At 43.1% G+C, this 23,688-nt stretch overlaps 1 protein-coding gene across 1 annotated transcript in view; it reads left to right on the top strand.

The window, feature by feature from the left end:
* Positions 1-23,688, top strand: part of plekhg5b (pleckstrin homology domain containing, family G (with RhoGef domain) member 5b) — a 114,213-nt gene that overhangs the window by 26,931 nt on the left and 63,594 nt on the right. The window contains exon 2 of the mRNA XM_033629263.2: positions 2,123-2,199. Coding sequence (XP_033485154.1) covers positions 2,123-2,199 — 77 coding nt within the window. The remainder of the gene's footprint in view (positions 1-2,122; positions 2,200-23,688) is intronic.

The raw sequence follows: 23,688 nt of genomic DNA, 5'->3' as shown, positions 1-23,688 counted from the left end.
GCAAGACAACTCTGTCCCCCCAATCCATGTCTGTACCTACAGAACGGTGAGGCAGAATGAAGGTCAAAACACACCGCTGGCGAGTGCAGTGCATCAAAGAATACGTCCCTTTTATTTTCAATGTACAACCCTACACTGGCAGTGGCTAGACGCGCGTCGGCACTCCTGGTCGCACCGCCCTGTGGTGCTTTACGCCACTGTCCCATTTCCAGTCTCACCACCACTGGAATAAAAATGCATTTTTCCCCCTCTTGCTCTCTGCTTGTACATACCAGCTCCCGTAGCTGCTCTTTTTCTCTGCTCCTATAGCAGCTCAACTCTTCTCCTCACCACTGATGTATAAAGAGAACTCTGTAGCAACAGGTTGACATTCTAGACAACTGCTATTTTTCGTGATCCTTTAAAGAAGTATTTCACCGCTGGAAAGATGGTCTTTTCATAAAACTAGGCTGTGTATGCAGTGGAAAGATGCATATACTTTTAAAATTGATGCTACATAACCAAAGAAAACAGAGAAAAAGGGCTGCAGCGTTTGCTTTAGCTCAAGATGTAGAAAACATAGAACTGCCAGAATGCAGTGAGCGTGGCCACTTCCTGTGTCCTTTCAAATTAAATTCCGCTGCAAATAAGTGACCAATGAAGTCTTGCTGACTAGTGACCTTTCTAGTCGATTAACATTTGGTCCACTATGGGCAACCCTACTTCTAATTCTTCATTTCATGACCAAATACCTGCAAAACTAGTAACATTCCCATCATCCCCTGCTGTTCTGTGTTTACTGCTCATCATCAAGTGTTAGTATGTGTACTTGCTAAACTAAAATATTGGACAAGGTGAAGATGACATTATCAGCATGTTAACATTGTCACCGTGAACATAAAGGCAAGTTGTTGTTAGCGTTTAGCCCAAAGCACCACTGTGCCTGAGCACACTCTCTCAGAGCTCCTTGCGTGGCTGCAGGCTGTTGCTCTTGTTTTTACTCCCATTGAGCAAATTCACTGCAGACAGGTTGACCCTTCCCTTCCCAGTGGGGAAGCCATGGGCTCTGTGGTATGCACCAATTACAGTGTTTTTCCCTCTTCCCCACAAGCACCCTTGACCTGCGAGTGTAGCTGTAGCCAAGTGGATGACTCAAGGTGACTTGTTTCCGCGCGCCTGCTCAGGCCCACAGAAGGCCCTCGGCTGTTTTACGGCTTCTTTCACGGTGACAAATTATTGTTTGAATTTGGCCTTAAAGTTCAGCCACTAAGTGACTTCATTCTCTAGCAGCAGCCCGTCTCTCTTACTGATGATTCAGTAATGATATATCATTTGTGGCTCGGCCAAACAGGGAGAGGTGACAGTACAATGAGCAGGTTATCTGAGCTCGCTGGAAAGGTTTTTGCTACAAAGTCCTGTCATGCCCAGAAACTGGAGACTTTCTTCTACAAGCACCTTCACCCCCCTCCAGCTCCTTCTGCTCCCCTTCCCTGCTCCTGCTTTCTCCTCCTTGCACGTGTATTCCCTGTTTTTCTCATTAGGCACACAGATAAATATTGGTGCTCTGTTATGATATCTTTATCGTGTGTGTACATGTAGAAGATGTAGACCCAAACACTGCCTTTTATCATTCCCTCGATGCAGCATTGGCCAACCAGTCAAGTAGATTTTAGAGGTTTATTTGACAACGGTGATTTGTTATTGTGGAGTGGACTACAGCGAGCTAACCCACGATGAGAGCACTTTCTTACAGAATGGGGCTTCCTCTCATTTGCTCCATTTTCTTCCTGCCTCTTTGGTCGTTACTCATTTCTCTCTGATCTCCTCCCAACACACCCCACCCTCTTCCCTCTGTTTACCTTTCCTTCAAGAAATCTCTTTAACCAGACCCTCTCTTTTTTCATTTTATGACACGGCTCCTTGGGCTCTATTACTGCGTGAGAGTGTTTCTTGTGCCTCATAGTCACTCTCTTGCTCCGTCCTTGTATAAACACAGACAGTGTCTTCAGTCTTGGTGTCTACAATATGTTTTTACAGCTTTACCAAGAAAGGTGTGTTAATGGACGTGTGGCTGGCTGGGTGGCTGGTTTGGTGTTTTAGTGATAAAGAGAGATGTTTAATTGACTTGTGTGTTCTGTTTCAGATGACAAGCCCGTCCAGGAGGAGGACTGGGTTGTGTGCCAGCACCCTGAGTGTCCAGAGCGCCGGAGGGCCTCTAAGGTAAGACCTTGAACCCTTAAACCTGCCAGGTCAACTAAAAGAAGGACTGTGATTGTTTAAATGTCCTGATAAAAAAAAAATCTTCACTCACTTAAATGAGTAGTTCAACTTTTTTGTTATAGTATGCTCATTCACTTTTTGCAGAGTTAGAGGAGAAGATCAATACTGCTTGGATAGATACAGTCAGTATTTATGAGAACACCCACTAAACGTCACATCCTTTAACACTGGCAGCATTGTAACCACTTGGGGCATGTTTGTACCGTCAATTTACATTCACTGAAAGTGTTTCTTCTTGCCACTGACAGGCTCAGATTATCACAAATGTCCAACAAGATTATTGAAAGGATCCCTGAAAAGACTGATTTTTTTTTTTTTTTTTAAAGAATAAGATCCTTGATGTTTAACCAGAAACAGCTCCGAAATTGCCGTCGCCAAATCCACCATACTCCATTTAAATAAACAGCAATTTTATCATCTTAAAACATACTTCATTCAAAGTCGGCAGAAACAAAATAAAACTCAGAAACCATATTGGTTCATCTCTCCACTGTTCCAACAGTCAACAGCTCTGGTTTGGTTGAAGTAAACCCTTAATTCGCCCAGTTAGATGTGGAAATATGCTGACGCTATGCACGCTTAAATTGCTGGTTTTTTAAATGGAGTCTGGTGGGTTTGGCGATGGCGATGTCAGGGCTGTTTCTGGTTAAACAGAAAGGATCTAACTCTTCATCCAAACAGATTGTTTAGCCACTGGTAAAATAAAGTTGTGAGTCCAAGGACCTGTAGTTCTTGATGTTGCAAATCCTTGTGTGATAACATTATAGCACATCATCAACACGTAGGCTAAGAGTGTCTCCAGTGGCTCCCTGTGGCTTAGGCAAAAAGTTATATAGAAATTAATAGAGGTGGGAATCTCTAGGCGATCTTCGATCACGATTTGATTCAATTCTGATTCTGAGGGCAATGATTTTGATTATAAAAAGATTCTCGATTCTAAAACGAGCCAATAAGAAAATTTACACTAGATATTGAAAAACAGTATTGTAATAAAGCTGGGAATACATATCCAGTGCATACAAACTGTATTACTTACTGTGGTTGAGATGACTACACTCCACCAGTCCATCCTCCTCATCCACAAATCTCAACGGGATTCTCCTGTCCCTCGTCAACCTCCTCAACATTTCTCCTCCAGTATTTACAAAACTACAACTGACTATAACTATCTATGAACTATAAAAACACGAACTATTGCAAAAAAAAAGACAAACGATGGCAAAACTACGAACTATGGTGAAAACACGATGACAACACGGCAAAAACCACTCAAAAACACGGCATAAAAAAACTCAAAATCTCTCAAAAATTCACAAATACTAGTATTTGCAACACTAAATATTATTTACAAAGAAAACACCACCAAAACTCTGCTAAAACACTGCTAAATCACTCCAACTTGCACTCTCCTCGTCAAGCCTGATTTATGGTCCTGCGTTAAATCAACGACGTACCTACGTCGTAGGGTATGTGGCTACGCAGGAGGCTCGCCGTAGCCCCCGGTGTAGCCTGATGTGCACCTCCCAAAAAATGTAACTACACGTCGAGGCGACGCAGACCCAGCGCAGACCAAGAGGACTGTGATTGGTTTGCTTGGTAGCAACGCATTTCTGGTTCCATATTTCCAGATTGCGCCATCCCCGCCATCTTTAAACATCTTCTGTTGCGATGTAGATGTTGCAGTATTAACATACTTTCTTCGACATCCAACAACTCCAACTCCAGCAAGATTCTCTCTCTCTCGGTCGCCATTGTTCACTGTGACCGGAAAAGCCGGAAGCTAAACAAAGAATCAACTAGAGACGACGATAACCATTCAGGAAAGGAACGCAGCCCCCTACCGCTCTGGTGGTGAATTGCACCGTGACGAAATGGAGTGATGGAGAAGTTCGAAGGGTTCACGACAGCGTCATGGCAACGACGTAGGTACGTCGTAGGGACGCCACAGGCCCATAAATCAGGCTTCAGCTGTCACTCTCCTCCTGCTGTGCTCACTTCCCTCCCCTCCTCTACAGGTAATGACGTCTTTACCGTAATGTACTGTACATCACTGAAAAGCTCCGCTTCTCAGCTTTCAGAATCTGTTGGAATTACGTCAATAGTGTGAATGGTTGAGAAGTTTAAGTACTTTGAAAAATAAATATAAAAATAAAATTAAAATCGATTATGAGTTTTCCACATCGATGCTCGCATCGTTCAAGACAGAATCTCGATGCATCTAAAAATCGATTTTTTTCCCCGCCCCTAGAAATTAATAACAGCTATTTTTTTTTCATTTTTCACTGTCATAGACCTTGAGTGAATATTACATTCTCCATTGTAAAAATGAGTAGTCTTCATTTTCTTTGACCTCCAACCTTGCTAAGTTAAAGTGCCAAACAATCATTAAAAGCTCACTGCAAAGAAGCCACCTTGTGGTAAAACATATTGATGAAGGCTCATTTAGACCTATTAGTAATGTTAATGGGCAAATTAAGACTTGAAGGAGCTATATGTAAGAAATATAAAGCATATAGTCATAAAATCCTCCTAATATGTCACAGAGACTAAGTAATAATGTTAATATAACATACTGATCTCACCGACAACAATAGTACAGCCAGAATATTTGCATTTAAAAAAAATTTTTACGGCCTGCAAATCATGTTTATGTTTTGAATTTGTGTTTTCGCCTGTTGCATCACCCACCGCTGTCTACCAGTCACGCAGTCAGTAGAGTCTCAGCATCAGTTACAGTTACAACTGAGCTACAGCAGCACAGCAAGCAGCATTAGCAGTGTCCCGGTACATAGCATGAGCAGCCGGCTCCTCATGAGCTGTATCCCAGCAGCAGCGTTAGCAGCAGAGAAGCCGGACTTGCTTGAACAGTCCGCTGGAAAACTGAAGATCAGGGACGTGGCGATGTGGCCCTGCCACGGCAGCTGCCCGTGGGCAAACAAATCAGTCTCCAGCATGCTGCTGTCCAGCAACCTGTTTTGGCCACATTCTTACATACAGAGCCTTTAATGTTACCTTAGAATTATTTATTTCAGAGCTTTTTTGGCCAGAAATGGCTCTTTTTCTAGTAAAGGTTTCTGACCCCTGTGCTAGTCTAATACATAGTGTTGATGGCTGTAGGGTACTGATATTATGCTAAATTTAATTAATCATATCTAGTAGATGTGATTGTGCCTCTTATGTGAGTTTCAGAAAACACTGTGCTTTCTAGTATTTACAGGCTGGGGGAGAGAACTGGTTTCCCCCTAGCTATGACTAGACACCAACTGCATCTATGTCTGTCTGGTAAATATAAAGCTACAGCCATCAGCTGGTTAGCTTAGCTTAGCATAAAGACTGGAAACATATGGAAACAATTAGCCTGGCTCTGCCCAGAGAGACCAAAATGCTTTTACCAGTGCCTCGAAAACCCAATATCCAGCATTTTTGTTTTGGTAGAGCCAGGTCAGCTGTTCCTGCCTGTTTCTAGTGTTTATGCTAAGCTAAGCTAACTGGTTGTTGGCTGTAGCTTCATATTTACTGTACAGACATGAAAATGATTTTAATCTTCTCTTTTAACTCTGTGCAAGAACTTAAATATGGTTATTATCCCAAAAATGTCAAACTACTCCTTTAAGTTATTGTAAATGCTGTTTTTCTTGTGTCATATCAGCTTAGTCACAAAGACTCAAAATGTTTAACTATGACACATATTTAGCTGACAGTCAAACAGAGTGCATTTTCGTAACTATCTTTGAGGATTTTATTTCTTTATTAGACAGTGGACACTCGAGAGAGGAGAGTAAATGAAGGTAGAGAGAAAATTTATGATGAATGTCAAGTAACAAGGGTCTTGAGCCGGGGACATTGGAATTAGAGACTGCTCTCCATCGTTTTATCACGAGCCCAAAGATGACACATTTATGTTGAAGTGACAAAGAGTCTCATCCGTTCGGAGCAAAGGAGGAAATAGTGTTGATGTTGTTATAGAGCCAAACGCTCTGCAGAGAGAGGAGGTCGGGGTGGTTGAATGGGTTAACAAGACGTCAAACTTTGCCACAAGACACTGCCATCCGTTTCCTGTTTCCTACCAACAGGCAACGTCGGTCTCTTTTCACCATGACCATAATCGTTCCCTAATCTCAACCAAGCAGTTATTGTTGTAACCATGATGACAAACGTCCTCTGACCTTAACCAAGTAGTTATTTTAACCTAAACCATGATCGTTCCTGAACCCTAACCTGCTCGTTTCTGTGCCTACAACTAACCAGACGTTAACCTAAAAGTGCTTTTTTTGCAGCAGTGATTTGTGATGGTTTTGGGGCGGCACTGACAAATGAAGTTGTCCTCAGGTCACCTCAAGACGTGGTTTTTACTGTCACTTTAACAGGAACTAAAAATACTTAAAATAGTTCTAAAATGAAGATGCACCCTGACTTTGTCCCCGTAACTCACGTTGTAGTTTTTGACCTAGAGGTTGTTGCATCTCTCTTTTATGTGGCGTTACAACACAGCGAAGGTGACGCAGAGCGGCGTGGCTGCTTTTTCTTCTTTTAGGTGTTAAAAGGGGCGAGAGTGTCGGGGGCTCTGTGTCTGGCCACTAGACTGTGAAATGAATTATTCCTTTGAAGCCACTGGTTTCTGAAAATGGGAGTCTGGCCAGAAGAGAAACCGACAGTGTCTGGTCTGTCAGTCACCCTCTCGGCTGTTTGGTTTGTCGACTCCCTCCTGCCACTGCAGCCGAGCATTAGACGGATTTTCCCATTGAATCAAGATGTTGTCCCCTTCTGTCTTCCTAGTGGAAACAATGGAAAGGGAAAATGACAGAGAGAAAAGTGCATTCAGACAGCACGTGGAGAGACAGAGAGGAGAGAGACGGTTGGTTATATATAGTTTGTCTCCATGGCAACTGAGAATAATAAAGTGGTGGGAGAAGAGAGATCCAAAGAGCTTAACCTGGACTCTCCTTCCCTTGCTCCTCACATTATTGAGTCTTCCAACCCCACTTTTCCTCAAAGACACTTGATCCCATGAGGCCCCTCTCACATGACGAGCCCCCTGCTTTTTTTTTTTTCTTTTCCCCAAAGACTTGTTCGGCGAGTCGTCAATGAGGCAGAAGCTGAGTTCATGTGCTATGTAATTTAAAGTATTTGTGTGTATATGACCCGCTGTGGCACAGGGGGGAGGCACTGTGGGACAAAGCATGTCTGACGCCACCTGTGTCCTTGTTCAGGGTCAGGGTTGACGTTATTATGTAAGGAGATTAGGGAAAGACTTGTAGCCCAGTGTGGACTGGGACAGACGGATGGACAGAGAGAATGAGGGGGGCAGGTCGACAGCAGATTCGTAGAGGTCTTTAAATTTAACCAATAATGTAATTAGATTTCAAGATGCATTCTTTATGTTGTGAAAAGCAGCTAAGCTGGTTTAGTCAACAAAAATTTAACCTTAACAGATTTTTTTTGGCCAGTAAAACAAGCTCGTACACACACATGAACATATTATCACCTTATAAAGTTGATGTAGTAAAACTTGTTAGCAAATATTTGCCTATTTACACATCCAGCAGATAAAGGACATTATCATTAATTGTGAGTCGTAAATCTGACCCCCTGATGATTTTAAAATGTTAAGGGTGCTTTCACACCTGCCCTGTTTGGTTTGGTTCAATCAAACTCAAGTTCATTTGCCCCCTAAGTGAGGTTCGTTTGGGCAGGTGTGAACACAGCAATCACGCTCGCACCAAAACAACCGGACAGAGACCTTCTTGAAGAGGTGGTCGAGAACGTGTTCCGACCTGGATGTGAACCAACTGCAGTCACATGACACATTGTTTGGGTTAAACATGAGCATGTTACAGTCCTGGAGGATTATTAATGTGCACCTCCTCCTGTACTGCCTTAATATGCACATTCAGCACATCCAATGCATCAAAACATTGTTTTCTAGTTGGAGCCGCGCCTCGTTTTCAAACTGTATGGTTTGACTAAAATGAACAGTGACAGCAATATAGTCCACGATGAGCAGCACTAAAATCAACCTGCGTAGTTGTCCCTCCATTGTGACATTAGAAAGTGTCACATTTATCTTCCAAGTGTACTCTTCTTCAACGTTTGCTTTACTTCCTGGATTTTTCCCCACATGGAAATTCTGACCAATCAAGAGCAGCTTTCTCACACAAGGCATTTGATCTGGTCCTCTTGTAAATGCTGCCGTGAGAACACCAACCAACTCTAGGCAATTATGCAACTTTGGAACAAAATTAGACCTTGATTCAGACCAAAGGAGACGACTCTAGGTCTGAAAGCACCCTAAGAGCCTGTTTAGACTTGATAATAACATGCGTTTTGCGTGATCTGATCATAAGTGGACAGCGCTAAATACAAGTCTAAACGACTACCAAGACACACTGTGATCTGATCACTCACTGAGGTGGTCTGGGACGCATTTGACCACGTATCTTTTGTAGAGTAAACATTGATGCGTCCTGATGCTTCCACCTCAACTGACGCCTTTCGACGCAAAGGAGGAGTGGCTCTCCTCCGAGCTCTTCTCGGCTCAGCTCCTCCTGGGGGACCCCAAGGCATTCTCAGGCCAGATGAGATATGTAATCCCTCCAGCGTGTTCTGGGTCTGCCCCGGGGCCTCCTACCAGTAGGATGTGCCCAGAACACCTCCAATGGAAGGCGCCCAAGAGGAATCCTGATCAGATGCCCGAACCACCTCAACTGACCCCCGTGGACATGAAGGAGCAGCAGCTCTACTTCGAGCTCTCTCCAGATGTCCGAGCTCCTTACCCTATCTCTAGGGCTGAGCCCAGACACCCCACGGAGGAAACTCATTTCGGCAGCTTGTACCTGCGATCTCATTCTTCCGGTCACATCCCAGAGTTCATGATGATGGGTGAGAGCTGGAACGTAGATGGACCAGTATATGTTGAATTTTGGCGATTTTAAATCTGTGCAGCTAGGATGGACTTCCGAGCTGATCAGAAATCAAAATTGGGGCTTTGCTGACGATTGTCAGGAGGGGCAATCAGGCCCAAGATCTGGTTGATTCTTGTGTAGTGTACCCGGCTTTAAGGCCCGGACACACCAAGCCGACGGTCGGCTGTTGACCAAAGTTGGGCCGTCTGTGAGTGTCTGTCTGCCTAGTTTTTGTGGTGTGTCCCGCAAGGTCGGCCCTTCGGCGGCGGCTTTTTGGCTGATTGAGCATGTTGAATCGACGGCGGAGCTAGTCGGTGAGAGAGATCACTCTGATTGGCTGTTTAGGTTTTATTCCCTCGAGTGAATCTGCCTGTAGTGAAACCGGGGCTACCGGTGCTTCCTCCTCAGGCTCCACTTCACTCAGCTGCCCCACAGATCCGCTGCCTCTCCCACTTTAACCTGAATAACAAACCGAGGCTAGCTGTGAGGCTAGTGGAGCATTGGCTGCAGCATGACCGGAGGGAAGCACAGCCAGTTAGCCTCTGCTAGTCTCTGAGCTAGCCCCGGCTCTCTGTTTGGATCCAACCGGAGTACCGAGCCCTGGTTTGTTATTCAGGTTAAAGTGGGAAGAAGCAGCGGGTTTGTCGGGCAGCTGAGTAAAGTGGAGCCTGCGGAGGAAACACCGGGACCGTCTGCAATAGTCCGTGGGGGTGCTGCGGTGCTCGGCTGCACAGATAGGAAACCCCTCAGCTGTCAGGATGTACCACTCTCTCACTCCGCTCTCTCACACAGGCGCAGAACATATGTGCCACTTGGCCGTCGGATGTAGTCCGTGTAGTGTGTTCAAATGCAACTGACACAGGGCGACGTGAGGCGACGCAGACGACGCAACAGTTGGCATTCGTCACTGCTAGTTCTTTGATGTCGGTTTGGTGTGTCCGCACCTTTAGTGTCTGAGGTTACATGGTTACCTGTACTTATGCTTGCATTTATACATTTGTAATTAATTTACATCACTTTGTAAAGGAGTCTTTTTTTTCTGTTGATCAGTTATACTTTTTATATACACTTTATTTAAGATTCACTGTCTTTAGTTCTACAAAATCCTGAATATGTCTAAATTTAGAACATTAAAACCATGACAAGCTTACTGTTTCCTGACTGTATCATCAGTCAGCAGTGTGAAATGAAAGATGTTTGAGGAAAATATTACATTTTTACATTCATCATTCGGCTTTCATCATGCTGCATCAGTGTTTTTGTACACTTCCCCTCAACTGCTTGACCTCACAATGATCTTTCCTGTCCTAGTACAGAGGGGATATCCTGAGATGTCCCAATTCCTCATATTCCTGGTGCTTTTAGTACTCTGAGGTGTGAAGTAAGAACATCGAGAAGCTGAGTCATGCTGCTTTGGGCATTTCCGGACTATAATAAAAATGAAAAATTATTGTGTAATGTAATAGTTTCTGACAGCATGTTTCTCACTCAGCTGGATCTCATGGCTGTTGCACAAGAGTTAAACATGCCTGTAGCAAGTTTTAAACAGCAGGGGGCAATGTCACGACAACCCTGACCTATAATACACAGCTCTCTGTTGCTTATCCCCTTCCACAGCTCACTCACTTTGCATTTGCTGCAGAAGTTCGAGGCACATTTCTAGGAAGAATGGGAACATAAATATAACTTTCGCCCACTCCACCCACTGAAGAGATTTAGAAGGCATTTTTGTTCTGAAAATGAAAAAACATTAAACTTTTATATTTCACTTTTAAGAGTTTTTTTTTTTTTTTTTCAGAGCACTACGAATAGTCTCTTTGATATGCCGGCAGCTTGGCAACAGGACACAGAGCAGACACAGACAGACAGACAGAGAATCTCAGGCCAGTGCTGCACTGCATTTAAACCATTTTATTCCCAGACAGGCCTGCCTTTGGTCTCCCACTGCCATAGATCAGCTCCTAGCGGGGCTGCGTCTCAGCATGACTGGCCTGGAACTGAATGAGTTCACCTGCACCATAATTTACTGAAATCACACCAGGTGTCACCCTCTGTGCTCGTGCTGCCGTAGCTCAGTGCTGTCACCACATTACACAACAGCTCTCCAAGGGTTACTAGAAGGCCTTTGGATCGACCCGACACATGTGATTCCAAGAGGGCTTACTTTTAGATATTTGGATACTTTGCTGATACTTTGCTGTGGGTTTCTGCAAGTCACTGGGATTTAAAATCAGCCTGCAGGTGTCCGACTGGAATATGACGTCCAATCCATTTCTTGGCTGAGTTGGTGGGATTCATTTGAGATTATGCTGGTTAGTGTTCAGTGCTAGTCTGAGCTTGCTCTGTGGATCCAGACTCCCAGAGAAGGGCTTATTATCCCTGATCGCTTGCCCCCCCTTCTCCCTCCCTCCTCTTTGCTCCTATCCGTGTCTCCTTCGTTTCCCTCCCTCCCTCAGCTTTGACAAGACAGGACAAGACAAATCGAAAAGGTGTGGATCGCCTTGGCAACGGGCCCCTCCCTGCCAAACACCTGGAGGCACAGGGATACTGTGAAGAGAGTCGGGGTTTGACAGAAACAGAAAGGATGAGGAGAAGTTTCAGTTAACTGGGTCCAACTTTCAGGTTCCCCCTCTTTCTGTGTGACAGTGATTTTTTGGACAGCGAATATTAGGCATGTGACTTACTTGTCACTCAAGCTTATGCTCCACTGAAGACAAAGAAAAAGCGATGGTCAAAAACGTCACTTCAGGGGCTGGTGATATGGCTTATAAATAATACTGCAATATTTTTAGGCTATATTGAGATACAGGATATAGAGCTTAATATTTTGAAATCTTCTCTAAACTATTGTAGGCTATTAAAATACTAAACTAAATACTGATATAAGTACTGATATAATAAAGTCAATAAAGTACTGTTATAATCAAGCGAATAAAGTATCGCTATAATAAAGTAAAAGTACTGTTATAATAAAGTTAAATAAAGTACTGGTATAATAAAGCTAAATAAAGTACTGTTATAATAAAGTTAAATAAAGTACTGTTATAATAAAGCTAACTAAAGTACTGTTGTAATAGAGTTAAATAAAGTACTGTTATAATAAAGTTAAATAAAGTACTGATATAATCAAGCCAATAAAGTATCGCTATAATAAAGTTAAAGTGATGTTGTAATAAAGTTAAATAAAGTACTTTTATAATAAAGTCTAATAATGTTTCGTTATAATAAAGTTAAACAAAGTACTGTTATAATAAAGTTAAATAAAGTACTGTTATAATAAAGTCTAATAATGTTTCGTTATAATAAAGTTAAATAAAGTACTGTTATAATAAAGTTAAAGAACAGTTTTAATAAAGTTAAATAAAGTACTGCTGTAAAAAAGGTAAATAAAATATTGTTACAATAAAGTTAAATAAAGTGCAGTTAATCATAAAGTTAAACAAAGTACTGTTTTAATAAAGTTAGATAAAGAACTGTTATCATAAATTTAAAGCACAGGGCCACCGGCTTAAAAGTATGACGTATAACAGTGACACTTTATACTCAGTGTTTATGATACAGTCATTTTATACATCCCACGTAAAACAAGTGGTTCATTAGGTATGATTAAAGTATCGCCTACTCCAATGTCAGACCTCTGTGGACTGATGAGACTGTAACCTTTCTCAAATTACTCCATCAAACAAACATAAATTCAATCCTTTTTTTCTTCCCTCTGTCGACTCCCTCACATTTTCTTTTGCCAGCTTTCTAGAAGTTCTGCAGAAATTTGGGACGCATTTCGATGGAAACCTTGCTTTTGGGTTTCATGCCATCACCCGCTCCTCAGCCTCAGGCCCATTGTGTCTGTGGTTTGGCGTTCATTCTGTCTTCTCTCTTTCTTTTTTTTCCCTCCCTCTCTTCTGTCTCATTCAGTCACACATTGTGAGTAATCCTTCAGTGATGTTTTTGGGGAAGTAAGTATTAGTCAGACAAGCACAGACGCACCAGTGTGATATACAGAATCACCTTATTACTAGTGATTGAATCATTCGCCCTCAGCTGGGCTCTTTTTTTCATAGTTGCTAAAATAGATTTTCTTTTGATGCCAGTTTGTGGTTTTTATTTTTTCAAATACAGACACACTGACTCTACTTACTTAACCTTGCTCTTCTTTACACTGACCTGCTTGGCCAAAATCTCACCTAAGTGACTCTGACAGGGACCTGCTAAGACTGCCAAGTAAACGCTCTTATCGGGCTGGATGCCCACTTTCTGTATGTGTCAATGGGGCTGAAGGGTGCAAGGTATTAGGTGCCTTTTCCAGGTAGAGACGGTGTCTTGGAGTAACACTAACACCTTCCCAGCCGTCTGATTGTAGTCCATCCTTCAGCCTCCATGGATTCTCCGGCAAGGCGGGACCAGTCAGTCACTCAGCATGTATGAACTGATCTAAACAGCTGTGTGTATCTTCTCAGTTTACCTGCCTCTCCTCCTCATCCTTCTTGTACTGTGGTTCCTTTGAGGGATATTCTGTTAATGCTTAAACAGGTCCTGATGGGAAACAACTAGGTCTGCCCCGACTAAGAATTTTCCTAGTTGTCATTTAGGGCCTGCATGTTTTCATAGGTGCTAACAGAATCTAAACTGTACCCATGACATCCTTTTAGGGCTTTGATTTACCTGTTCCTGTCACACCACTACACTACCACTAACAGAAGAAAATTAGGGCTGCCCCCGATTAAGAATTTTCCTAGTCGTCCAATAGTCTTCATTTAGGGCCATTAGTCGACTAGTCACGCATGTTTCCAATATTAATTTCATTATTAAATGATATATTGTGGGCGGGGCAACACAATGGTTTGAGTTGAAGGTGTGAGAAAGAATAGTATCAGTAACATTGTTAACACTGTGCTACATTACAGAGAAATACAAAACCGTACTAATGAACCTTCATTAATATAGGCCTATATTTTATCTACAAGTGCACGTCACACACTGAGCGAGCCGCCTGTTAATGACGCTGTGGGCTAATGGGCATGTAGCTACTTCCATGTTTTAGATGATACGTCATGTTTGTAGTCGACCAATGAAGATGAGTTTACATATCACCTTGGGTTCGTCCTTCACCTTCTCAAAATGATCCCACACTTTGGATTTCCTGCTCGACATGTTATTAACTAGCCTGTGGAATAACCGTAGATACCAGCTCTGTGCATCGTATAGCCTATTTACGTGAAATCCTGAGAGCAGAGCTGATCTTCCTCCAGGAGCTATTTATAAGTGTGTAGGCCTATCGTCTATAGGCCCATTTCCACCGCAGGAACTTTGTGGTAATTTTATGGGGCCGGGGCTGTTGGTGCGTGTCTCTACCACAGGAGCCACACCCGAAGGACAGAGTTCCGGAACTTTTACAGGGGCTAAACAAGTCCCTGCCTTGGAGTAGGTACTCAGAACGGCCCCGAGAAACTCCTGGCTGGGGCTTGGGGATTATTTGGTGCTGATTGGATATACTCAAGGCGGGATGTGACGTTTTGTAATTAATAACATCGTTATCGTAGATTAGCTGGGCTAACCATTAGCTGTTAGCGGTGTCTGAAATAACTCAAAAAACGGTCCGTGAAATTTTTTTTTTTTTCCCAGCGGATATCTTAGTTACAACATGATTGAGCTAGCAAAGCAGTTTTGTGTTGCTATGTGTGGTATTTATTCAGTTTTGGGAAATCACAATGTCTAGAAAGCCTCAGCTGACAGGGACAGCTAACAGCAGCAGCAAAGCTAACATCAGGACGTCATCTGTTAAAAGCCTCCCGTTGTCGGATACGACATGAAACTACTCCAGTTAGCTCAATCATGTTGTAACTAAGACATCCGCTGGAAAAAAAAAAAATTTTCAAGGACCGTGACCGGAGTCATTACAGACACCGCTAACGGCTAACGGCGCCCCTATGTCGCCCCGGTCATAATGGTCGCGCAACGATTACATCACATACAGAGCCCGGTAACTTTACAGGAACCTTCCTCCTACTCCGTTCTCTCAGTGGAGACACGGCGGTTGAGAGGGCCGAGAGAGAAGATGTTCCTGTAGTAGTTCCTGCCCCCCAAATAGTACCAGGAACTTCTTCAGTGGAAATGGGCCTTATGGGACAGATGTAAAGCTCTGGGTAGCCCTGCACTAACATCAACTTTTCTGTGTTTATCAGACTGAATATTTTATCCTTTAAGACATTTGTCATCTCAATTGTATGAATTCTTGAGGTATGTCCAAAAACATTGTGAGGTCATAGCGACCTTTGACCATCAAAGTCTAATCAAGTGGACGTTTGTGCCAAATTTGAAGAAGTTTTCTCAAAGGTTCCTGAGATACTGCATTCATGAAAATGGGACAGACTTAAGATTACAGGTACCTCGATATCTGTGTTGGCTGTGATTGGTTTGTAACCTGACTCCTGTCTGACTGCTGAGCGTGGCCACTTCTTGTGTCTGTCCTTTCAAATTAAATTCCCACATGGTCCAGGCATATAGGTTTGGATTTATCTTGACAAGGTGCAGCTCCTAATAGATTTTCACATTTTATTTTTTTCTGCGACTCAGTGACCAATGAAATCTTACCGACTAATGACCTTTCTGGTCAACTAACATTTAGTCATTATCAGGGGGCAGCCCTAGAAACAACTGCTTTGCATTTTCAGAGTTGCTTTTCTTTCTTCTAGTGCTTTTTTTCTTTGCATTTTCCTCTCTGAGCAAATGTTTCCATCGTCTTTAAAAGTGAGACGTTGCAGTTGATTTGCTTCATAGCAGCGAAATACAGTATATTCATCAGTTTTGCTCGATTGCTACCCGCATGTATTTCTCACAGCTTGTATTCTACTTGAGTGACTGCAGACTACAGTCTTTAAATTGGTTTTCTGGGAAAAATGTATCAGGATGTGACCTCAGCTGTAACAGTAAAGTTCTTGGAAAGTTTACTTTATGAAGTAACACAAGCCCACTGATGGAAACAGTGGTCTGCAGAGCTCTGATGACTCTGGAGTCATTTAGACATCAGGGGAGCTGAGGAAAAGTTACCTAATCACTTTTCAACAAAACGCTGACTGTCAAGATACTCTAGTGTTAATTTGTTTTTCGAAAGAAGAGCGAGCTTGCATACTCTTTTCCAGCATTTCATCACCTGCTTTACATTCGCAGACATTCTCATTCACACACAGCAGCGTCAGTTGTCTGTCAGGACACAGATTTTCTGCTGCTAGACTGTCTAGAAATTGGAGGTCCATTATCTTTTGTAGTTGTTGTTACAAAAATAACTTCACGCAGGGTTCCTTTGTAAAGGAAGCAGCTGTAAGAGTTAAAAAAGGTGTGCTCAGTGCTCATCAGCCTGTGCATACTGAATCCTGGCTGCCTGCCGAGTTTGTAAAGACTCACTTCTGCAGCTTGGTTAATAGTTTGAATCTACATATTCCAACATCTATACGTATTTGTAGATTGATGGTAGTTTTATTTACTGCAGAAATAATGCCCAAGCAGAATGTACATTGCTGTCATATCAAGCAAGGTAAAACATGCCATGATTTTATTACCAGCTGAAAGGCTCATACACATGCTGCATTTTTTACAGCCTGGAAAGCATGAGGTCAGGCACCTGGCGCTACTCTTGTGCCAACTTTCAAGGGCTGGTTGCACCTGACATTGCTAAGCAACTGCAACCAGCACTGTATCATAGCCTACACTCCAGAAATTGTTGTTTTTTTAGGTGTGTATTGAAACATTGTCCATGGGACAGATTGTAAAGCTCTGGGTAGCCTGCGTTAAAATGATCAACTCACGTGGTTGTGTTACGAAAGTTGAACGTAACACTATCGCAGCATGCAAGCGTTCCGAAGCACCTATTTTTCAGTGTATCTACATTGACAAAAATGGATTTGAGGGTGCAAAAAACACAGCATGTGTCCGGGCCCAAATTTTAGCTTGTAGCTCTGTGAGGCTGTACTTAGGCATACACTGGACTGGACCAGCATAACCATGAAACAACCCGACTCTGCGCACAATGGCAATGCTAACATGCTAACGTTTGGGTGTAATATTTACCACGTTCACCATCTTAATAGCAAAGTATTGGAAAAGAAAATGGAGCGTGAGGTGTGTCAGCGGGTTGGCGCAGCATGTGCAGTGATGAGGGCGCTGTGCCGGACTGTCATGGTGAATGGAGAGCTGAGCCGGAAGGCAAAGCTTTCTATTTACTGGTCCATCTACGTCCCAGCTCTCACCCATGGTCATGAACTCTCGGTAATGACTGAAAGAATGAGGTCACAGATACAAGCGGTTCAGTGGGGTGGCAAGGCTCAGACTTAGAGATAGGGTAAGGAGTTTGGACAACTGGAGGGAGCTCCAAGTAGAGCCAGTCAGTTGAGGTGGTTCGGGCATCTGATCAGGAAGCCTCCTGGGCGCCTTCCATTGGAGGTGTTCTGGGCACGTCCTTCTGGTAGGAGGCCCCGGGGTAGACCCAGAACACACTGGAGGGATTACATATCTCATCTGGCCTGGAAACACCTTGGGGTCCCCCAGGAGGAGCTGGAAATCGTTGGTGGGGAGTGGGACATCTGGAATAATTTGCTCAGCCAGCTGCCCCCACGACCCAGCCTCTGATAAACGGTTGAATGGATGGATGGATGGCGCTAAATAAAAAGTCAATAGATCACCAAAGTTATAACAATTCATCCTTCTGGTCTCATGTATACCTGAGACCAAATTTCATGGCAATCCATTCAGTAGTTGCTGAAACACACCAAAGTCAGGAGGATACATCATCAGGGGACCATGAATGTCTGTACGAAATTTTGTGGCAATCAAGTCAGTAGAGATATTTGAGTCCAGAGCAAAGTTCTGGACAGACAACGTACCAACATTGAGCTGCCGCCCATTGAGCCATGTTGCTAGGATTTTGGATACACATGCCAGATTCAGTCAGCGTGTTGTGGCTCAGTTGGCTGAAGGGCCACACAATGTTCCAGGCTTTAATTAGACCTGTAAACTATCCAGTGAAACTGAAATGCATTCAAAAATCATTACTAACTGTTAGTCTGTGCACCAGGAGAAGTGATCCCAGGCAGCTGCTTCTGCATGAGTGTTTCATTTACTGGAAAAAATACACTCTGGACCGGACTGACTGGCCCTCTCTAGCATTGTAAGAGTGTTCTTGATTAAGAGTTATTCATCTTTCCGTTAGGGTCCAGTTTTTTTCTTCTCATGGTGGACAATTCATGTTTTAATTAGTTTGTTTACCTCTTTTTTTGTTATGCTGTAATCGGCTTTGTGACGATGACTATTGTGAGTTTACAAAAGGTTTGCTTGTCACCACACATTCATGACATCTTGTAAATGATTTTACCACATGGGAAAGAATTGATCATCAGTCTTGCGTAATTATTAGCTTCTGTTGTGAGTGCCAGCTGTCATCATACTACACACGTCAGCTGATGATAACTTTTTCTTCTTAAGCGTATGTAACACCACACACACTTATCCTGTAAAAAACAGGAAAGTCTTCCTCGTGGACAGTCACTGATATTCCCTTCCTCACGTGGAGACTTCACTCCAGTGAAGTAACACTGTCGCGGTGTGGATCCCAGCCACTCCAGCAGGCTGCAACAGGCTGGCAGCTCCCTCTTGTACAGACACACACCTCTTCAGCTGTGCACCAATCACAGAGGCTGTACTTTTCCATCCCTGTGGGATGTGACAGTCTAGAAAAAAGAGGCTGATGACTCTGAGACTTTGACTCATTTTACCTCAGACCACTGTCACCCAACTTCAGTGGAGAGGTGACTATATTCCAGTGAAAATACAAAACACAGCACGTAGAGTACATAGATTCTCTGGATTTACTTGGAAGTCTGTTTAATCTTTTTTACTTGTAGCATTTCAACAACACCTGCTGATTCTGGTGAATTGGATTTGACCAAATACGCATTAAAAACAACATAGTGTAGTTGTAAAGCTTGAGTAGGTAGAAATCTGGAAAGGGTTAAAAAATGGCTGAATTTTAAAACACACTTTCACCTTGCAAATCTTTCCCCTTTCTTCTCTTTCCTAAGCCCCTCCTACCATACGACCACAGGCATATACGCGTGCTTTATACATTAACCCAGTGTTTCCTATACATCGATTTATTCAATCTTTTTCTTTGTAGAGTTGCACTGGTCACATTTGCTCAGCCCCTCCCTGCCCCACTCTCTCTGTTTATCAGACCACAAATGAAGCAAGAATTAGCAAGCTAGCCACCCAACGGTCCCTCCGCCTCGCTCACCACCACTGTGGACTGCTTTTGCAGAAGGAGAGCAGGCAGCTGCTCCGGAGCTTTGGTCGGTGGCTGTAGCGGCTTGAATTCAGCCAGCGCCAGGTCAGCCCTGGGTATAACTTATGTGACAGCAGCAACAGAAAGTTTGCTAATCCAGTAGGGAGTCGGGGCTCTGTCTACGCTACACTTATGCTATATTTTAGCACAGATTTTTCCTTAGTCATTAGTTCAAGGTCCACACAGTTTAATACATTAAGCGTCAAACTTGTGTTTGGCCATGTCGTCGAGCTAGTTTGCTGTCTCTCTCAAGTAGCTGTGGGTTAGTCATTCAATCTACAGCAGAAAATCCCACTTCAAAATAAAAGCTATGTGTTGGAAATTCACTGTACTTAAAAATGTAGTGTTTTTTTTACAAACTTGACAGGTTTGCAAGTCATTTGCGGCCCATTCACAATGGACCCGAAATCCTCTTTTGGACCAGGACCCACAAGTTAGGAGCCACCATTTTAGCATGTCACAATTAGACATTTCACAGTGATTTTTTTTTTCACAAAAATAAAACATTAAGTTAACATTTTTGTTGATATGGTAAATGTTCTAGCAGATGGTTGCCTACTGACGCATCCAGCAGACACGAAGTAACATTTTAGGTCGTGTTTGTGTCCGCCTAGCAAGTATAAGTCCAGTACTCACTCTCTTTTTAGCTCTGTTTTTAGACTCTTGGAAAATTGGGAAATATCCACCTCTGTAGCTTCTAAATACTGCACTGTGTTTACCAGCTAGTCACTAACTTTGATTGCCTGCTATCTGGGGGTGGGTGGGTGGTGAAAACAGCTTCCTGTTGCAGCTGGAAATGATGCTGATGAAAACAGTCAGAGGGAATTGAAACAGTAAAGTTGCAGCTGTAAAAGCAAAACAATTATCTGAAAGATGCTAAAACACTATAACAACAATAAAACCACAGATTCGGATGATAATTTGTCAAGTGACCTGACTCACATCACACACAGTCATGTCTTCCATTGTAAAAAATAGTAATATTGATCAGAACAGCTTTAAAGCAGCAGACTGAAGAGACGGGGAGAGATATTCAACGTGCCGTCATCCTGTTACTTTGTTGTAAGACGTCCCGCTGAGTTTCAAGATCAAATACTGACCCATAATAATGATGTAATGCCACTGAAATGTGGGAAAAGGGCATATCTGTCCATTGGTGTTAGTGGAAAGACAATCAGTTTCATCCAGAAATAACAAACAAGCTGGACACTGACTTATGTGTGTCCATACATACAGTGCCTAGTCAGGGAGGTGTACCAGTGACGCCAGGAGCATCCCAGTCAGGAAGCAGCATCGCGGCAGACAGGGGAATAACAGGAAAAGGGTACCTGACTGACGCTCCGATGGAAACGGCCTTGTATGGGCCGACCAATATAGCCAGGGTTCAAAGACTTTAGGGAAGGCCCCCAGCGAGGAGACAGATTGAGAAAACAACCCCCCTTAAATCTCTCGCATGCGAAGAGCCTTCTCATGGCAAACCCCTCTAATTGTTAGTTTGCTGCGAGTGTTTTGAGAACGTGAGCAACCGCTGCCTAATGAAATGCTGTGAGAACGTCAGCCTGCAGTGCTTAGTTACAGAGGCGATAATAAGCTTTGAAAAATCTCCAATTCAGAACGTGTTATTATGGCGGTGGAAGCGTGCTCTCTAAATCACTCTTAACTGAAGCCAGCCACGAAACCGTGGAACTTCCAGCAGCATCATCACGGGTGAAATATTTGGCTTTAATCCTTTCTCTTTCTCCACACTTCTGTTTCTCACACCAGCGTGCTCATCCCTGTCTTCTTCACGCTCACATATCCCTTTGTTATTTAACCGCCCCCTTGAAGACTTGAAAGAATTCAGAGCTTACGGTTATCGAGGGGTTAATGCCAAGGTCAGGCATCAAGGGGAGGTCACTCATGTTCAGCCCCCCAGTAATGGCAATGCCAGTGGGGTCTAATCCTTGAAGATAATTACATCGCTGCTGTCCACTCTTTTAAATATAGCCTCCACTAATTAATGCTGACAGTGGGGGGTGGCGGGGCAGACATGGATTCAACAGGTCGCCTTGTTTTGAAGACACAAGACAAGAAGAGGTGGGCTTTGGGGCATTAAAACCTCCCCACTGCACCTCCCCCTTTGCCTTACTCCAAACATGCGGCCCCCAGCCTCAGGGCCTTGAATTGTTTTTGTGAGCTAGCTAACTGTGTGGGATTTAAACACGGTTCATCTCGGATTAACCTGAATGACAAAAGAACGGAGAGAAGTGGGCTGGGTGTTTGTGGTCAGCGCAACAGACTGTAACAGGACATTAGGCTATAAATCATACGTGCTCTTACAACACACACCCACACACAGCGTTGTACTCTCCCACACACACACACACACCACCCCACACGGGGCAGCAGCTGACTTTTATTTTCATTTTTGATTTATGTGCTGATTACAGAAAAACGGCAAATCCTCACATTTGAGTAATATGAAAGCAATGAAATGTTAGTTTAATGTGGTATTTCAGCGATTTGGCATTGCATTTACATAAAGTTTGTGGAGTTATGAGAGATAGACTAAAAAAAGAATCAGAGGCTGAGGTATAATCCTGACTTTGAGGCCCAAGCTTTAAAAACGCTATATCCTGTATGTCCAGTAATTTAATTTTATAGACCCTTTCAGGGCCGATGTCACAATGTGTTATTGGGAGCCAGAATAGAAGGAGTCATGGATCAAAACTTAAATTTTATCACATACCAGCCGCCACTGCCCGTCAACAAAAACAAAGACAACTATGGTTGAATGCGATAAAACGAATGGACTGGACAGAGGCCTTCATCAAAAATGCTCACATGTGCAGCGCACACTTCATATCAGGTTAGGGAAAAGGTATTTCCTGTTGTAGGGATGAATAACGTTATGTGTATTAAGGGTTATCATGTCCACCTCATCAGAAACTGAAGAGGTATTAAGAGGAATGTTGGATTTCTCTGGAACGCTAACTTGTTAGCGCTTTAGCTAACGTTAGCTTCCATAGCAAAACAAACTGGAGGAAACCTTCAACTGTCACCCTCCTTTGTAAGATTGGCTTCCTGTGACATCATCCATCCACTGAGTGAGAGCATACGGGTCGGCCAGTCTGGTCCCGTTGGTCAGTGTTTACTTATTCAAGTAACACTGGCGGTCCCGGAGAGTGAGTGACCTGACATGGTCCGTTCATATATTCAGTCTGACGCTCTACACTAAAATGAGAGCCCTGTTGGATGAAGACACTGAGTGTTATATTTCTACATGAATTAACGAACAGTTAAGTTAATCACACATTCACTTTGCTCAGTGCTCTGCTGCCGCGTCTCCCCGGACAGTGTCCAGAGTGCGATGCTCTGGGTAACCCAACGGTACATTCAGACGGCGCTCTGAATTTAAGAAGTGCTCCTGCACTTGGAACGAGTATTTCCGAATGCACCGCTCGCATCATCTTCCTCCATCAAGCCCACAGAACTTGCCAGCTAATGTCTATGGGAAATTGTTTTGCCTTCAGCTAAGCCCCGCCCACCAAAAAACGTCACACTGTACTAACAGTATATGGGTCTATAGCGTCTCTTCATCAGAACTTCCCTGCCCTGCAAACACCCCCTTATTTTAAACTCCACAGCTTTTGTCATTATTGATTATTCTGCTGATTATTTTCTCAGTGAATCAAGTAATTGTTTAAAACATCAAAAACAAAAACAAAAAAAAAACAGCTATCACAACTTCCCACAACCCTGTGTGACGTCCTTAAATTGTGTTATCTGACTAACAGTCCAAAATAAAACAAAAAATATTTAATTTACCGTCATTAATGATAAAATACCCATGTTTAAGAGGCTGGAACCAGCAAATATGTGACTTTTTTTTATGATTAATACTTATCAAAATAGTTGCTGATTATCTTGATTCTTGACGATTTATTGACTAATGTTGCAGGTCTCAATGCAGGTTTTCTGTTACAAGTGTGAACACTGTCAAGTGAGATAACCCTGATGACGTTACTGTGACATCATCTGGGTTTTTTTCTCAGACGTGACAAAGTTGTCAGAGAGCCAAACAACAGAGTGCTGCAGGCATGATGTTTTTTTGTAGTATAACCTAGAAGTTCGTGTTGACCTGGTTTACGTGACAAAAAGCCAACAGGGTTTTTTTCCATTGGATTTTGGATTATTGCAGCAAACAGCAGTTTATGA

The sequence above is a fragment of the Epinephelus lanceolatus genome, chromosome 8 (genome assembly GCF_041903045.1).
Source record: "Epinephelus lanceolatus isolate andai-2023 chromosome 8, ASM4190304v1, whole genome shotgun sequence".
In the NCBI taxonomy this organism is placed as follows: Eukaryota; Metazoa; Chordata; class Actinopteri; order Perciformes; family Serranidae; genus Epinephelus; species Epinephelus lanceolatus.
The sequence above is the reverse complement of the archived record's forward strand: the minus strand, read 5'-3'. Positions and strand labels throughout refer to the sequence as shown.